Source organism: Microtus oregoni, unplaced genomic scaffold, assembly GCF_018167655.1.
Source record: "Microtus oregoni isolate MIOR12 unplaced genomic scaffold, Mior012 000008F_ref0000371, whole genome shotgun sequence".
NCBI classification, from domain to species: domain Eukaryota; kingdom Metazoa; phylum Chordata; class Mammalia; order Rodentia; family Cricetidae; genus Microtus; species Microtus oregoni.
The window spans coordinates 51,204,778-51,223,398 of NW_024543067.1; the positions used below are offsets into that span (position 1 = coordinate 51,204,778).

General features: G+C 50.2%; 1 protein-coding gene across 5 annotated transcripts in view; it reads left to right on the plus strand.

The window, feature by feature from the left end:
- Positions 1 to 18,621, plus strand: part of Kirrel3 (kirre like nephrin family adhesion molecule 3) — a 551,931-nt gene that overhangs the window by 507,686 nt on the left and 25,624 nt on the right. For all 5 annotated transcript variants that reach the window (XM_041657584.1, XM_041657585.1, XM_041657586.1 and 2 more), the window contains 3 exons: positions 1,436 to 1,593; positions 11,204 to 11,354; positions 16,511 to 16,616. In XM_041657584.1, the coding sequence (XP_041513518.1) occupies positions 1,436 to 1,593; positions 11,204 to 11,354; positions 16,511 to 16,616 (415 nt within the window). The remainder of the gene's footprint in view (positions 1 to 1,435; positions 1,594 to 11,203; positions 11,355 to 16,510; positions 16,617 to 18,621) is intronic.

An 18,621-nucleotide genomic window follows, 5' to 3' on the forward strand; every position in this document is an offset into this window, starting at 1 on the left:
AGGTGATTGCAGAAAAGATAGAGGTTCCTCAGGGGACAGTCTCTTCAGATGGTCTCCATGAAGCCCTACCTCCTGCATGGCTTGTCCATGGAGCAATAAGGGCCTGGGAAATTTAAATATGCCCAGAAGCACCAGCCTCAGAGGCAGCCATGTGTCCTTAGTCAACTCCTGGCTTTCCAGGGTCATCTTTTTAAATAATAATGGATTACCTCCATACCTGTGCATCCTACAGTGTGGCCTTCACGGTAATCAAACATGGTTCATTGGAGCCAACAGGTGTCTCTGCAGATGCTTCAAGGCTTGAAGTTCAGTATTGGCCCTGCAGGGACCTTGCTCCACAGGGAAGGGGACAATCCTATGTTCGTTTCCCTTTGGCACTATGGATATGGGACCACCAGCCACTAACCACACTGTTACTTGTAGAAAAAAAGGGGGGTAACTCCTTCTGAGTGGGAATCAGGGTTCAAGAGCTACTATAAAGGACAGAGCTCAGGAAAGGCCAGGGTAGAAACTCCAAAGGACCAAAGACCCTCCCTGTCAACTGAGGGAGGGGACCAGGCTGATCAAGGGTCAAAGGTGCAGCTCCCAGCCCCAACTCTGCCATACTTTCACCATGTGACCTTGAATAAGTCCCTTGGTGGTGACCTTCAGTTTCCAGGTCTATGTAATTGTGATTTTTTAAAAAATAGTGTTTTTCCTTCAAAACTGTTGTGAGAGATGCAACAAAGCTTGACCAAAAAAAAAAAAAATGTTGAGGCTGGATTAATGGCTCAATTATTAAAAGCAGGTACTACACTTGTAAGAACAAAGTCTAGTTCCCAAGACAACTATCAGGCAGCTCACAACTGCTTGTCACTCCAGCTCCAGGGGATCCAATGCCTCTGGCTTCTGTGAGCACTGCCATCCATGTGTATGCACACACACAACTAAAAAATAGGATTCTAGGCCAGGCAGTGGTGGCACACAACTTTAATCCCAGCACTCGGGAGGCAGAGGCAGGCGGATCTCTGTGAGTTAGAGGCCAGCCTTGTCTACAGAGCAAGTTCCTGGACAGCTAGGGATACACAAAGATACCCTGTCTTGAAAAATCTAATAATAATAATAATAATAATAATAATAATAATATCTTTTAAAAGAGATAAAAATAAATCTTCACTTTTTGAAGTTGAAAATAAAGATCCTTCTGGTCCCTGGTATCTCAGTTGAAAGTACTGCTTCTTCCAGGTCTGTGAGACTAGCCAGGGACACCGCCTGTGCTCACACATGCTTATTCCTGCCATGAAAGACAAAGAACTGCACATCCTTTTACTGTTACCATCACTGTAACACAGAGGGCGACACTCTTTATCAAAGTATAACAATTCTTGCTCATCATCCTCTGCCACTTCAAGCAGAGACCTACCCCAATCTGACCTCTCTGCTCCTCTCCCCACAGTACCACCAGATGACCCCATCATCCTAGGGGGGCCTGTGATCAGCCTTCGGGCGGGGGACCCTCTTAACCTGACCTGCCATGCGGATAATGCCAAGCCCGCAGCGTCCATCATCTGGCTGCGCAAAGGAGAGGTCATCAATGGGGCCACCTACTCCAAGGTGAGCAGGGAGGAGGAAATGGGGATGGGGGATGGGCAGTGGGACAAAGGATAAAGGGAGGCAAGGGTGGAGGGGTCGGGAACATGGGGACCAGCTCTGTCTTCCTCCGTGTGGAAGCGCCTCTGTTGTTTCACTCTCTCTGTTTTGTTGGTTTGTTTTATTGGTCACTTTAGTTCTCAGACTGTTTCTTCCACTAGCCTCCCTGCTTCTACCTCCTCGTCTTACCCCCACCCCCACTAGGATAATTATATGTAAAAACCCTAGAGCAAGATACGGTCAGAAGAGCAGACTTGAGGCAGAAGTAACCGAACCTAGAGTTGCCACAGCTATTATGTGCTCCCCTGAATAACTGTGTGCCACCCCCATAACTCCTGTGTTGAAACCGTAAGCTCCAAGAGAGTGGAAATGGACCTTTGGAAGGTGGTTATGTCATGAGGAAGGTACGTTCATGATTGGAATTAGTGACCTTATAAAAGAGGCCCAAGAGAGAAGAACTCTGTCCTTTCCACCATGTGTGGACATTGTACGAAGTTGGCCACTTACAATGTTGTTTGGCCCTTGCCATTCCCAGTCAGTCTGCCCTGTCTTGGGCTTTCTAGCCTCCGGAACTGTGAGAAATGAACCTCTATGGTTCTGCTGCTCTCCAGCTTACAGTTGTTTGTTTGTTTGTTTGTTTGTTTTCAAAAGAGCCTGACTTGAATAAGACTTTTTTTTCAGAAAATGTAGTAAGTTAATTTTTTAGCATATATCTCCCAAGTTATATGGACTGTACCCATGCTAAAAAATTATGCATTGTTCATCTGACGTTCAAAGTTAATAGGCCAACCTGTGTTTTAATTTGCAAAATCTGGCCTGCTTTCCACGGCTGCCTACTGAGATGCCGGAACAGGGACCCAGAAGGGCTAATCTAAGCCTCTGGCCCTGATGTACTTGCCTATGGACCTGTCTCTAACCCACGCGGTAGCACTCAAAACCAGCCCCTGTGGTACTCGTTGACTTTGTTTTCTGTCTTTTATAATGTTTTGGCGGCTTGCGGTCTCAAAGACCCTGGGATATGAAGCTGACCCAGGTTAACCGGTCCCCAGAAAGAGTTAACTTACTGTTCACTCTTTGGCCCATCTAGAGGCCACAGCCCCATGCTCGCCTTTCTCTGCCTCCTGTAGTCTAGAGTGGTAACTCCACAACCAGGAATCAGAAATGGCAGATCCCTCTACAGCCCAGAGCCCACTAATGCTAGTCAAGCTAACCAACCCTAAAGCTGTGTGGCCCCTACCCTGCCTCCCATCCCTTTCCCCACAGCAGAGGTTCATCACACACACACCCTCCACTCCCAGTGGCCCTATACGGCATGGTTTGCCATGCCCCTCCTCTTGGGGACTGTGAATAGCAATCCATCTCTGCAATGGCCATGGCTCTCTCATCTGTTGGCCACACTGTCGTGAATATGGTCAGAAATAACCAGTGCCACAGACTACCCCAGGAGACTTTTATACAGGTCCAAGCAGGGTTTACATCTTGCAGAACCTTCAAGATGAAGGAGACCTTTGGAGGGCCAAACTCTTCTGTCTAAAGACAGAAAACAGACTTTAAAGGGAACTGTCTGTCCTAGGAGCACCAGGACCAGAACCAAGGTGTCCCTTCACCTAGACTCTCCCAGAATAGGCTCAGATCTCTATGGGTCCCAAGAAAACCACCAAAGGCTAAATCAGAGGACCAGGCAAAGCAGCCTCCAGATTCTGAGGTTGGGGTATAATCTTTCAGGGCCCTGACTCAGGGTCCTCCATTTCAGACGGTGTCAAGACACATGTTTGTTTTTTAGTTCAGATGTCCAGCTGGCTCCTCCCCGTGGGCCCTACAAAGAAAAGAAACGACTTTTCCATCCACAGAGGATGTAAAGAAAGGCCTTTTCTATTCTAAGGACAGTTCCTTCCCATCCCAAACTGACTAGACTGCCAACGGCGGCGGCTGATCAAAGTTTGGCTTACTGCGCAGTTCCTGGGGCCAGATCCCCAAACAAATGGTTTCTCTTAGACCTGAATTCACCCTAGGAACCATGCTTTCTCTTGGGAGATAAGTCCTCCACTCACATCCTGGGTGGAGCCACACTGTGGGGATGTCCGGAAAGGCAACACACAGCCCAGGAGCCAAGGTCATCCAGAGGAGGCTGGGAAGGAAGAGAAGGGTGTTCCTACATTGGAGGTGTCTGTCGCTGGTGGCTCTGAAGCTGGGCCAGCCTGACCCGCCCAGGATATCTGAACAGAAGGGGACAGGACTCATCTAGTGAAGGCAGGGGTCAAGGTCACTCTATGAGACCGATTCCAGGCTAACCCACTCAGAAGGCCCACACAGTGGATGCCTCAGCAAGCGTGGCACACTGCCTTCTGGAAAGGGTACTGTGTGCCAGTCCTTGCCCAGTTCCACTCCCATTCTGACTGCCGCAAAGGGAATGGCAGCCAGGCCAGATGCCAGTCCCTGCCAGGCCCTGCTCTCTGTAACTCCAGGCAAGTTATTTCCTGGGCTCAGTTTCCTCCTCTGAACATGAAAGCACAGGGAGAGACACTCAGGGAGAGCTCTAGCTACCACAGGCTGTAAACCCATGGATTGGAGCTCAGTGCAACAACAAGCATTCCAACAAGAGCCATAGGCCCAAGCTGAGGAGCTGTCGGAAACTGACTCCCACCCCACCCATCTCCTCCCAGAAACTCAGTCCAGGCCATTTCTTCTCCAGAACTGCAAAGACGATTGTCACCAGCCAAACAGTATTTCTGGCTTAGTTACAAAGGCAGAAACATCAGAGGGAGACAGAGAATACACAAGTACACACCCACAACCACTCAAACACAGTCCACAGCGAAGTCCCCAGGAAGCAGCCTTGACAGATTTGGACATAAGGCATTCATTCAGCATTTGCCACTCGGTGGCAGTTAAGTCCACTGACGCTGGGTGGCCAAAATGTGAGTTCGGCCTTCACCACCCTCTAGCTATGGGATCTAAACTTTTCATGTCTGTCTCATCTGTATGCTGAGGGTATCGTTAGCACTCAGGTCTCGGGATGGCTGGGGACACAACCAAGAAACCTTCCTGGCAGACTGAACCTGCAATAAATACAGCCGTTGGGACCATCACCGGTCTTCCGGGTCCTCACACCTGGCCACCTGCATGTTCTAGATCCTGTGGCAGTGTCCAAACGGCAGGCCACAGAGTCCTGCAGGCTGGGCTCCCATCATGCCATAATGTTGCCTTAATTGCTCCACATCAGTTTCCCCAGCTGCAAAATGGGACTACTTGTTAGGGTTATTGTAGGACTCAAAAGAAACATACCAAAGTTCCTTATAGGGCTGGCGAGACTGCTCGGCAGGCAAAAGCATTTGCTGTCAAGCCTAACTACTCAAGGACCCACACGGTAAAAGAAGAGAACGATTACCCACAAGTCGTCCTCTGACCTCCACGTGCACAGTATGGCATGTGTGCACGTATACATAATACACAAACAAACACATGAGTGTAAATTGCTTACTTTGTTTTGTTCGGAGACAGGGTCTCACTACATAGCCGTGACCAGCCTGACGCTTACCTTCCAGACCAAACTGGTCTTGAACTTAGAGAGATCCGCTTGCCTCTGCCTTCCCAGTGCTAGGATTCAAGGTGTACACCACCATGTCCAGCAAATGTAATTCTTTCAAAGTTCCTTGTAAGGAGGATGGAAGAGAGGAAGGACTCTGCATTAGCGATTTTTCTCATTGTTGCGACAAAATGCCTGACAAAAACAACTTAAAGAAAGAAGGTTTATTCTGCCTCCAAGTTTGAGGGTAGCGTTCCCTACTTATGGTAGTGAACTGTAGGGGAGGGTATACCTGTGGGGAAGGCACACGCTGGAGCGTGAGGCTGCTCATGTTGTGCTCTGTCTACCTAGCACGCACCGCAGAGCTTGTCCCTGTGGTCCAGTGCTAGTGTGAGTCGCTTGACTGTGCTGCAACTACACTCGCTGCCTGCCAGATCTGCTGAAAGAAGAGGAGGGAGGGAGAGGGCTGCCTCTCTCCCTGTCACTTCACGGACACACTGTCTAGGGAATCTGGGGACAGCTGGGATTCTCCCTTGTTCCTCCTGCTTCTCTGGGCCTGATACAAAAATGGATGTCACAGGGCACGCATATGAAATGCCAGCCAATCTGCAAACCCTGGGAGGAAGGAACAGGTGATAGAAATGGAAGATGAGTATGGCCTTAGCTGGAAGGGAAACCTTTCCTGGGCGCTCTCTTCCCACTTCTGCTACATCTCCAGGGAGGGTGATGAGGCTCTGACCTGCTAGGGGCCACAGAGAAAATGCTGTTGTCTTAGGAGATACAGACATCCACTCTCAGGCTACCTGCCTACTCCAGGGGTCGTCAACCTGCCCCCCCCCCCCCCCCCGGTATCTACTGGGCCTGGGCTAAGAGGAGCTCCAAAGAGTTTGCTCAGAAAAGGATGCTGGCTCACATCCCCAGGCCCTCACTCTCCCTGCTACACAGTGTCTCCTCCAGTCACCCCACCACACTGTGTTCAGTCCGTCAAATTTGGAAGCCCAGAGTCTCTACCCTATTCTATGTCATGTGATAACCACCTCTACTCACCTTTTCAATGAAAGCATCTTTTCTAGCTCTAGGGCAGAGGTTATATGCAGGGTCTCAGGCAAATGACACTGTGCAGACCTACATTATATATGTAACTCCTATTCAGTCTAGATAACAACAGGCCTATATGGACCCTCGAGTGTCTATAAAAGGGGAAACAGAGAAATTATTTAAAAAAAAAAAACAAAAGACACAGCAGGTGGGGGAGGTGAGTGGGGAGGGAAAAGAGAGAAGGCCTTGTTGCCAGGCAATCAGGCCTGCTCAAGGCTCTCCAGGCTGTTTGCATATCAATGAGCAGCCCATATTTAGCGCCAGAGTTGGGGCACCCACACACTGCATTGCCTTCAGGCTGCCCATCTCTGAGGGCTCAGCCCAGCTTTCTACCTCTCACCAGAGGTCCTGAGAGGGTCGGAAGGATCTACCACCTACACCAAGCAACTGCCCCAAGAGTGTTCCCGGCCCCCAGAGTCCAGCCTCTCAGGCCAGTGCTGAGAATCCAGATGCCAATTCAGTGACCTCAGGACTATAACAGTGAGGTTGTGGGCACAAACAGGAAGCTTGCACCGGAGCCAGTTCTCTTCAGATGGGCACTGGGAACCTTGCATCCTCAGTGAAGCCCGTGAGAGAGTTCCTTAGGTGCAGTTACTGGGCAGAAGCCTGTGAAGGCCCACAAACAGAGGTGGGCACACACACACAGGAGAGAGGTGGAAATCCACTCTCGGAGAACCATGCTCCAAAGCAGTCATTCCCAGCCACACAATGCTGTCTATGAAAGATCCACAGCTTTCACTTTAAAGGGACTAAGGGATGGTTTATTTTGGAGCCATTTCGAACAACCATGGGCCAGGGACACTGATTTTGGTTACCCCAGATTTTTGATTCCAACATGAAATCAGTTTCATGAAGTTTTTATAGTTTCAACAGAATAAAGACAGTCACCAATAAAGGCAAGTTTAAAATGAAGGCAGATTTCTTTGGTGGGTGCATCAGAGAGGTAGGCACAGTAAGATGGGTATACTTCTCTCTAGGCCCAAGATGTTATCTGAGCTTTTGGGTTGGAAACTGGTGGTCTGCTAAGTTAACAGATTCTGAAAAGTTTATCTGTTAGTCCCAGGATATTAGCTCTGACACAGAGTGGCTGTTCCGGAGGATTAGGCTAGAATCTCTCCACCATACTGAAATGCAGTCAGTCTCTGCAGACACGGCTGACTTTCAGGAATTCAGTTCACAATGCCTATATGTTGTATATATGCCCGGTCCTGGCCCCTATCGGTTGGTATGCCAACATCGCTGTAGATGCTCAGGGTTTATCATCAAAGTCTCGTCAATAAGCCTGGGTTCAGAGTCTGATGCCACATTAGTGCCCACCACTCTCCAATGGTGAGTCAAGAAACTAGAGACCCTGTATAATCCTTCCCCAGCTCCAACCCCAGAGCTGATTTGCACACTAGTGGAAGCCTCGGTGCCTGAGGTGTGACCCCAGAGCCAGACTCCCTGAGGAGAAGAGGAGGGGAGAGAAGTGAGGGGCACAGAGGAAACCGGTCTCTGATAAAAATCAGCAAATGGTAGACAATCCCACTTGGCTGACACCTTCAAGTCCACCAAGTCTCAAGACCTCATTTGCCTATAAGAAAGGTGATAGAGAAGACTCACAAAGGAAGAACAAAGCAAAAGATAAAAGAAGGAAGAAGTTCAAAAGGGAATGCGGGAAGGGGAAGGGGAACCATGGGCAAGGGGGACTTGGATGCACGCATCTGTCTACTTCTCCCCATTCAAACACAAAACTCAAGATCGCCCATGGGAAGGAAGTCACACTTAATCAAGGGTCAGCCCTGAAAAGATGAGGGGGCTGTTATCTTCACAATGTCATCGTAAGAAGCACGGGTACATGAAAGGCCTTTTTAGAGACGGAAAGGAAACACAATGGGACAATAGGCAAAGCCGCTATGCTCTGAGGGTTCTGCTCCTGAAGGCAGCATGGGCATCCTGGATCTGTAGACATACATCTTGGTTTCCTACCATGTAAACCTCACAGCCATTTTTTACTCACTCTACCAGAGCTGATGCCCAGGACCAGAATAGGAATATGTCACCCGCGCCCATTCTGGGGACATCCAAAGATCACCAGACGTTCTGGGTTCCATCAGGCTAAAGAAACATTGTAATCATTTGGGTGCATTATTCTTTGGGATTTAGGGTACAGTGCAAAGGGAAAGGCCATAGAAAGGGGCTCTGCCAAGAACGGCTCCCCCACGGAGCTAGCAAAGTACACTCATGGCCACCTCACACCCCTCTGGGCTTGGAGTCTCTGGCTTCCCTCCCCATAGTCATTCCACAGCTGTGTCAGCAGATCTGTCTGAGGGGCCGACAGACACAGCCCTTCTCCGCGGGGCTGCAGCCCAGGCCCTGAGCTCTTTCGAGAACTGAGGGCCAAGGCCGGGTACGGAGCCGGCCTTCTACGCCGTGGTTTGCTACTGGGACACTCGCCTTCCCCTCATTTTCCTTTTTGTTTAATGAACACATCTTCCTTTTTTTCTCTAATTAGGTGGAACAAACAACTTGAACCAGAATTTTTATTTCCCAGAAAAGCACCCGCCTGGACACAGTAAATATGTCATTAATCATCATTCCGAGGCGGAGGAACACGCTGGGCTAGGGAGGAAGAAAAGCAGTCAGAAGGCCTAATTAGAGCTAGGCCTCCCTGCTCTCTCCCACCCCCACTCTCAGAGCCCCACTCCCACCACCAAGCCCTGGGCCCAGCCCTTGGAGTGGTGCTTGGCTCAGTCAAACTTATGTAAATGTCCCTCGTTAGCACCTCAGAAAAGGAAGGGATATAGAGGAACTATACACACCCTGTCTCCTCCCCTTCCCTCCCCTCCTCCCGCCATTCTACCCGGAGGTCTTATTTTCATCCAGGAAATTGTTCTTATTATCGCTTAGCTATTTATAGAGGTGACGAGGTCTGCTGAGCAGCCCCAAGCCAATGTGGTAATAGGGCGCAGGCTGTAGCTCCCTGCTCACACTGGCTTTGGATTGGGGCTAAAATACACCCCCATCTAACCCTGTTCTGGGACTGCCAGTTGTGCCTCTGGCCCAGAAGCTGACCTGCAGACCATGGGCTACTAAGACTGGCCCTTGGACCCCTGGATCAGGCCACACCCCTCTCACTAGCCCCTCTGCACATGGTTAAGACCAACACCCCTCCTGCCAGGACAGAAAGTACTAGAAGGTTTCAAGCCCCAGAGCCTACATCTGGCCAGCTGTAAAAATTACAGGAGAAAGTGCGAGGCCGCTCTTCTGTTCTTCTGCTATAGACTGGCTTGACCTACAGTAGAAATCACTTACCCAGAGGCTCACACCAGGCTCTACACATCCCAGAGGCCACAAGCTTGGCCCCACGTTAAGAAGGGCCACGCTGAGCTGAGGACATAGAAGAGGACCGCAGCCCGTGAGCTGCTGTCAACTTGCTCAGTCACTGGCCTTTGTGGGACTCGATCCCTGTGTTGCCAGCTGTAAGGCCCAGGTCAGGAATACCAGAGTCCATCCTCAGGGTACCTACTCTTAAGTGTGAGTCCCTGTTCTGCCCAGCAGTTCACTTTGAACTCAGCAGTGACTTGCAAAATACAGATGATGTTTCTTCCTTGCAACAAATCTGACAATGAGAAAAAAAAAAGCCATTGTTGTTTTAGGAGAGCTGTTTAGTAAGTAGAGTCACATATTCCTTGGCTCCCATCCAGGTAAAACAAGGTTGCAGCCTTCCCTGTAGGATGTAAAGTTCCTTCCTAGAGGGGACATCTTTAAGTCTGAACAGACTCCAGTGCCACCCACCTTGGCCACTCCGCCTTCATTCGTTGTCCCTCTGTGTGCCTGCCTATCTTAATGGGTTCCAAAGTGATGGGGAAGTCTCTGGAAAGAGGGACAGAGGAGTGAAGGGGGTGGCAGCCATAGGGGAGGAACCAGGTACGGGATAGCACTAGGCTCCAAGAAGAGAGAGCAAAGACCCATGGCTTATGCGCACGTCTTGGTGCCGCCATGGCACGGCACCACACTAGGTGCTCACTGCACTGATGAGGCTGTCGAGGCCAACAAGTCTGAAGCCAAGCTGCCAACCAGGCTGTGCTACTTCAGGGGTGCAGAGGCCTCCCTGGTCTCTCCTGGTAGCTCCCAGCATTCCTTGGTTTGCAGAAGGAGCATCCTATCCTCTGTCTTCATCCTAACAAAGGCTGCCTACGTTGTGTCTTTTCCTGTACCCAGGATGGTCTCATCTCAAATCCCTTAACGGACTAATCAGCAAATGAATCCCCCTCCTACAACGGGGGCAGACACAAATGTCAGAGGGCAAGGTCCACCCACTGCAGAACCCCAGTACTCCTTCCACCACTACCACTTGAGCAGGAGTTTGGTAGTTTTGCTGCCTGGATGAGCCTTGCCTGTGTCCGCCTTGTCAGATGGAAAGCGCTGGCATCGTCTCTGCTGTGGTGTGGAGGAGATTTAATGAGATGAGGAAGTGCAATGATTTGGGAAGGTACAAGGCTTACATGGGGAAATAATCAAAGGCAGGTAGTGCGCACAGACTGCGGATGTCCTACCTGAGCCTGCTCTTAACTCCTTCTCTCTGTCTACTGCAACCCCTCCCCTTGCTTGCTATGGATCCAGAGTCGCCAACATCAGGGATAGAACACAGAAACCAGTTAAGTTCTAAGGAGCAGCTACCTACCCAAGGTCTGGCTTCCAGTCAGCTAAGCCTGGTTTCTGCTGAGCTTTTGGCTTGCAAGTATGGGCTGTTTTTCACACAGCATGGCAATCTCTCTAGTTCCTTTTTTTCTTCCACCATCCAGCATTCAACCAGGTCAAGACTGTAAGGGAACTCCCCCAGGAGTTCCTACCGACACTCACCATCGACAGCTCTCTGTTCTCTGACCAGAGGTCTGTCTTTCCCTCCTGGGCCATCTCAGTTCAGTAACACGAGACCTTCTATTCCTTCACCACCTCTCTCCCCAGACTCTGCTTCGCGATGGCAAACGTGAGAGCATTGTCAGCACCCTCTTCATCTCCCCGGGAGATGTAGAAAATGGGCAGAGTATTGTGTGTCGAGCCACCAACAAAGCCATCCCTGGAGGAAAGGAGACCTCAGTCACCATAGACATCCAGCGTGAGTACCGACAGACTCTGTCCAGCCCGGCCAGGCTCGGGGTTGGAGCCACACCATGTGTGTGTGTGTGTGTGTGTGTGTGTGTGTGTGTGTGTGTGTGTGTGCACGCTTGTGTGTGTGTGTGTGTGTGTGTGTGTGTGAATGTGTGTGTGTGCGTGTGTGTGTATGCAGGTGCACAGAGGCCAGAAGAAAGCAGTGGGGGTTCTTCTCTACCAACGTGGCCTATTCCTTTGAGGCAACTTCTCTCCCTGAGTCTGGGTCTTATGTTTCCTATGGCAGCCTAATGGAGCGTATTAGCTCCAACCATCCTCAGTTCTCTGTCCCCCTTGAAGCTGGGGTTAAACATGGATGTGGGATGCCCACCTGCTATGTGGTGCTAGGATCCAGAAGTTCATCCTCATGATGGTACAGCAAGTGGTTTCTCCAGTCTCTCCAGTCCCCTAAAGATGGTGGATTTAAAAACGCTTTCTCACAGCCTTGACGAATTTTGGGCTTCCATGTGCTCTGCTCTCTAGAGTTATGGGGTCCATAGGAACTGTGTCTTAGGGCTCTCAGAGTCTGCTTTCACAGCCAGAGGGCAGAAGTTCCCTCTTGGTGACACAAATCCTAAGTGACAACCTTTAAAGTACAGTGGGAAGAAGAGATATTTGTTAAGTATTGGGTAGGGTCCGAACATCCCACCAAAACAGCAGTGGTCTGGAGAAGGCTCTACTTTCCACTATTTTCTATGAACAAACCCCCATCCCCACCCTTCTGCACTCAGAGACAGTGAGAGCAGAGAGTTCTTACCAAGCCCAGGGCTAGGGAGATCAAAGAAGCAGGAGAGAAAGACCTAAGGCAATGCTCCTTGCCCCCTGGCCCTGATCCCACCCTGGGTCTTAGCACCACCCAGCCAACAGGTAAACAGCTGTGGCTAGAGCAAAGCCCAGCTCTAGAAAAAAGGTAAGACGCTAGCTTGGCATGTGGTCCAGCATCCAGAAGGATCTGTCACCATGGACTAGCTCAGCATGTGATCCAGCATCCAAACCAGATCTGTCGCCATAGAACTGGCTCAGCATGTGGGCCAGCATCCAGACCAGATCCATCACCATGAGCTAGGTGGCCCTAAACTTGTCACTTCACTCTGATAATTCCAGTTTCTTGTCTGATTTGCTGATGCCATCCAAGGTCTCTTCCTATTCTAGGAGCAATCAAAGCTGAGAGCTCTCTCTCACACACACAAACCAAATCTGGGGGAAGTGAGGGTGGGAGACAGTGAGTGTCTAAGTCCCTTGCTTCCTGCCTGCCATTTGTGACATTGTGGCCTTCCTGTCCTGTTCCATAGCCGCACCCAGGCAGAAGGCTATGCCAGCTACAGTGTCCCATGTAAACACAATTGGCTCCCCTAGACAGAAGCAAGGAGAAGCAACATTTCTACTCCAGACCACTGTCCACTGCCCCATGAGAAGCTAGTGTCAAGGCTGTCATCATAGGCTAGTAGATGGTGGTGCACACCTTTAATTCTAGCACTTGGGAGGCAGCGGCAGGTGGATTTCTGAGTCTGAGACCAGTCTGGCCTACAAAGTGAGTTCCAGAGCAGCCAGGGTTACACAGAAAAACTTTGTCTCAAAAAAAAAAAGTCATCATAATAGCATCTCATGTAAATTTAAATACATCCTTTCTCCATACGCACTCCAGACAGAGGGCTGGCTGGCCTGGCTACCTGGATAACAGGGTTGTACCTGAAATGATGCAGGAATGAGGCCAGCGTGAGGCTAAGACCCAGGCATCAGGCTTCCTGGCTGGGATCCTGCCAGTGTAGTACAGAACAGCAATTGGGGTCCAATATTCTCCCTGGTTTGAGTTCAGGCTTTGCCAGTACTGATTGGCCTCATTAGTGAATTGGTTTGGGCCTTGGTTTCTTTATCAATGCATGAAGAGGATTATATCTGCCTGCCTCTTAAGGTCACAGTTCAATGACATCATTCATGCAACCGCTAGCCCCGAATGCAGCACATTCTGATTAAAGTACAGGCTGTGGTTGAAATCCACAGTGACAGGTGTTTGGTGGGCCTTTCCCAGATGTCATCAGACCCATCCATTTGACCCTAGCTGGGAGGTGTTTATATATACCTAACAAGAAAAAACCCAGCCCTTCTCCATGCCTCCTTCCTCCTCTTCCGCCTCCCCTTCCTTCTCCTCAGATCCACTTACTCATTCAGTGAGCATCCCACTGTTTGCAGTGGACACCACAGGCTGGATCTGAGCCGCCTTTGCAAACCTGCTCATTTTCTCAGTCAACCACGAAGTCTCCAAACTCAGCAAAAGCGCATTTGTTGTTTGTTTCCCTTGGTCTTTATATGTTACCCAACGGAAGACAAAGCCCCCAGATTGAGTAATGGGAGAGAAAACGCAACACCCCCAAAGCCTCACCACATCTGGACTCTGTCCAGCTGCCAAGTTTCAAACGATGTGCTCTAAAATCACTGAGTCATGAAGTTTCTCTCTGCTCCCCCACACTTTCTCTGAAAATACACATGTGCATGTACACACACGCACACACACACACGCAGGTTGCTGATGGAAACACTAACAGACACTCAGCTGTAACATCTGTTCAGTGTGATCTCAGTTCCACCCTCCTGCAAGTTATGCATCTGACATCTCCAGTGGGATTAAAATCATGTTTAATAGTTGGATATGACATAAACTATTTATACCTCTGAAATTTGGCAGACTCCTAGAAATGCATGTCATGCCCATCCCGAGGAGAGGGGTGGAAACAGGGACATGGTATCCCTGGATCTAGGGGTAGAGATGGAAGTGAAACTGAGTAGAACCTCCTGGGTCTTTTCTCCCGAGGCCTTAGGGACCGAGGGTGCTGCAAAGAGTGAGGGAAGAAGCAGAAGAGGCATCTACAGAGTGAACTGATAACAGGGTGTAACTGAGCGTCCAGCAAGTGAGGACCCGAGAAGAGTCCTCCAGTAGGTACACGCTCCATCTTCTCGCTTCCCAAGGGATCATCACTTTGTAAAGGACACTAGGTGAAGGATGAGCCTTTGGAAGGTTACCCCTGAGCTCCGTGAAGGGTTTCTAGAGATTTTTGAATAGACACCACCATCTCAAACAAGAGTTAGACTGAGATCACCTATCGCCCACCAAGACTGGATTTCATAATGGGAGGCTAGCAATGCTCAGGAGTCCTGACAGCAGCCAGGAAACTCCTCTGGCCAAACTTTTTTACCAGGAGGCATGGTCAGTTGGCCTGCCCGCTCTGCATAGGACCATGGGATTCCTGAGTCAGCCTTACCTCGGAAGTCACTGGGAAACCACTGGGAAGATGCTACAGGAATTGCATGGGGAAGTGCAATAACCCTAAGAAGTGGAAAGAGAGACCTCATGGTGGTCCCTTGCCACAGCAAGCCCTTGAATCTCGCTTTGAAAATCAAAATTGAGGTGGATGAAATAGCTAACTGCATTATTCAGCTTCCCACCATTATAGCAAACACATGAGACGACAGTAAAGGGGTAAAAAAGAAGTTCACTTCAGTTCACAATTTGGGATGAGCCACTCCATAATCAGAGCCCCATTGCTTTGGATGGGGGTGGGTGGGTGAAGAGAGCACATCCTGGACGGAGTGTGTGCTCTAGCAGAAGCACTCACCTGAGGGCCAGGGAACAAGGGGAAAGGAGGAGACTAGGATCCCACAAGACCTCTCCTAGACTTCCCACTGCCTCCGCCCCCCAAAGCTCCCAATCCCCCTCAATAACACGTCTCTGAAGACCAAGTCATTAACCTGTGACCCTGGGGATGGAAGGAGGCTTAAGTTCCATGTTATACTACCATGATGTTCAGATAAAAAGGTACACAGACCAGCTGCTCCTGTACCAGAGTAGATACTCTCTTTCTCTGTGTGTGTCTATGTACTCTTCCTCTGTGTGTGTCTATGTATCTGTTTCTCTCTCTGTCTGTCTGTATCTGTCTCTCTGTGTGTCTGTGTGTATCTATCTATCTATCTATCTATCTATCTATCTATCTATCTAATATCTGCCTGTCTGTCTGTCTTGTGTACATGTGTGTGTAACTCTCTGTATGTCCGTGTGTCTGCTTGTGTGTCTGTGTGTATCTGTCTGTCTTCTGTCTCTCTATCTGTTCTCTCTCTCTCCCTCTCTCTCTCTCTCTCTTTCTCTCTGTCTCCCTCCCATCCCTTTTCCTGCGGTCTTCAGTGTTTTGTGTTCTCTTTCTCCCCAGTGTAGTGCCCTATCATTTCCTGTGTGCTAGGCTCCCTGGCTGTCCTGCTTTCCTTTTAGCATCTTGTCTGGGTGTGTGTCTGTGCACAGCTCCATCTCACTCTTTATCCCTCTCCTACCCCCACCTCTAGGTATCTCCTCTTCTTACCCTTCTGCAATCCTCAGTGGGCATATTTGGCATGCCTTTCCATGTCTCTGCCTGCTTCTCTCTCTCTCTCTCTCTCTCTCTCTCTCTCTCTCTCTCTCTCTCTCCCTTCCTCATGTCTGCATCTGTCTCTGTCCCTCTGGGTTCTCTGTCTCTCCCTGTGGTCCTCACATCTGTCCTCTATGTTATACGCTTTGCCATGCCCACCCCAAACCCTTCCGCGTGCTCTTTCTGTGGCTCCCCATCTCCCAGTTTCTGTCTTTTCCACCTCAGATCCCTTAGCACTTCAGAGTGTGGCTTCCTATCTTGTCAGAGGAGAAAACGAGTGACCCCCGCACAGGATGCTGAGGGCCTGGTGACACCAGCCAGGACTCAGCAGAGATGATTGCATGATGAAAGGGTGTAGATGCCACTTTCAAGTTACCTGGAGCCCCACAACCTTTACGTGGAGATAATAAACAGACATTTCACAGACAGAAAGCTTGTCCTGAGGGCTGAGTGTTCCTTCCCACCACTCCCCTCGAGTGGACTGGATTGGAAGCTAGGCTGCACACACCTGGGGCCTGGGAAATCGGTGCGCCAGAGACGTATGTTCACTTCCCTTCAAACCTTGAGTCACAGAGAGACTGCACCCAGCACCCAGGGCTACCTGAAGCAGTCACTCCCAGACTCCGGGGACCCATCGTGATGGTTCCTGGGTGGGAGGAACTCTGGCTTTGACCTTCCATGCCTTCCTGCCCAGTCCGTCCCCAGTCTGTATGCGACTCTCTTCTGCCTGCAGATCCCCCACTTGTCAACTTGTCGGTAGAACCACAGCCGGTGCTGGAGGACAACATCGTCACGTTCCACTGCTCTGCAAAGGCCAACCCAGCTGTCACCCAGTACAGGTGAGCTTCGCTGCTGTGAAGACAGCTTGGTCTAAGGCTTCTCCACCCCGTGCCTGACACATGGCATATCACACGTGTCCACAGGATGTGCTTCGCAGCAGGTGTCCAAACAGACTTCTCCACCCCTCCCCCACTCCAGCCCCACCCGCGAGCCAAGCAGACCCTCTGTTTTCTTCAAGCTCCCCTGCACTCCCTCTGCCAGGAAACCACGGGTGCCTCTCCTGTTTCAATGACTTATTTATTCCATACTTCTGAAATTACAGAGCAAGGCTCAGATAAGTGTTGAAACCACTAGCAGAATGGGTAAGTTAGTGTACTTAGCACTGGATACCTGGCCAGAGCTCAAAGGGCACCTGGGATCCTGCAGAGCCACCACCCCGCCCAGCATCCTCATCCACAACACTAATAAAGGCATCACTGTTTCTCCCATGTTTGTCTCCGCCTTCTGACCAAGTTTCTCAGAGGCAGGAACTGCAATTTAGTCACTTACGGCTCTCAGCATGCAGTGTATCGCATGGCATACACTAGGCATTCCTTCCATGCATCTGATGGATCAAATACGCCTTCGGAGCTGCCGCTCTGGGCAGCTTTCTGTCTGTGCATATCACCACACAGCATTCCAGAAACTAAGCGGCCTCACAGGATGCTCGCTCCTTTAGATGTTTTGCAGAACTTCCAATGACCCTCACTTCCCAGCAGCCCAGGCTTGATGGCAGAGCCCAGGGCATCACCTCCACTATGGATACGAGCTATTAAGCTGCCACTTCTGCAAGTGGCACGAATGCTAATGGTCCCAGACTAGGAAAGCAATGACTAGGGATGTGGAGGAGAGGGAAGACATGAAGCACGAGGCCGAGCGGTCCCAGCAGGTGGAAGAAAGGGCAATGGACCACAGAAGATGCCATAGCAGGCTCAGGGTGGACATAGTGAACTGCTCTGGCTCCCTGTGGTGTGGATAATAGAGCAGCAGTGGGGCCAAAAGTCAGGGAGGCCCACAGTCTCTCTATCCATCCCTCCTGAGTTAACCCTTGCTGCACTGGAAGCAAGAAGATCAGACAGCCTCTGATGCCCACCACAAAGGTGAAGAACCTCCCACTCCCAGGAATCCTGGGATCCACTCTGTCCCAGAGACTGGTTTGGCCTGGATCTGGCACTGGCCAGAAGTGACAGAATATGCAGAAGGAACTAAAAATGGTTCCTGTCTCTGGGCTTCTAACTGCACCTGCCATCTCTGTGCTTCTCTCCTGTCTGCCCCTAGCTCTCAGCTCAAGGTCCCTAGACAGGTATCCTGTACCCAGGAGACACTTCAAATGCCAGTTCCCTTCTCATCCATAAGCATCCCCCACCAGACAGGCAGACAGCCCGTCCACTGACCATCACAGCAATCCCCCAGATGCCTATGGGGCCCTAGAGACTGAAACACTCGACCCCCCATTTCCATGTCACTGCCAGACTCCCTGTGACCCGAGGGCCCAGTGATCTGTGGAACAAGCATGGCAGCATGCCCTCCACCTGCCATCTGACCTCAGTAGGGCACCCAGCTGCTAGGGATGACTCCCCTGATCACCCATCTCAAGGACACAGAACAGCAAGGACAAGGAGAAAGTGTGAGCCTACACCGGAGGTCATTTTGAAACACGTGATCCAACGTGAACAACTAGCAAATCTAGGTGATGAAAGATGACAGCTAGTGAGAATATTAAAACTCTTCTTTCAATCCGAAACTGGAGTTTCTTCAAGCTAACAAGTTAGTAAATGAACACAGAGAGAACATGCAATTTCCCTGGACCAGTGTGTCCTGTGGGACTCCTTCCCTCCTTTCCTATCCTACCCTGAAGCGTATTTGAATCCCACATGAGCTCCTGGTGTTAGAAGAGACACAGAGTGGCTAGGCTCCCTGCACATGACCACTGTTCTTGTTTGCTACTAATTCTTAGGACCTTCTGATTAACTGCTGGTTCTAAAAGTGTAGCAGTACCAGCTCTGGCTTGCTCTAAGACTCAGA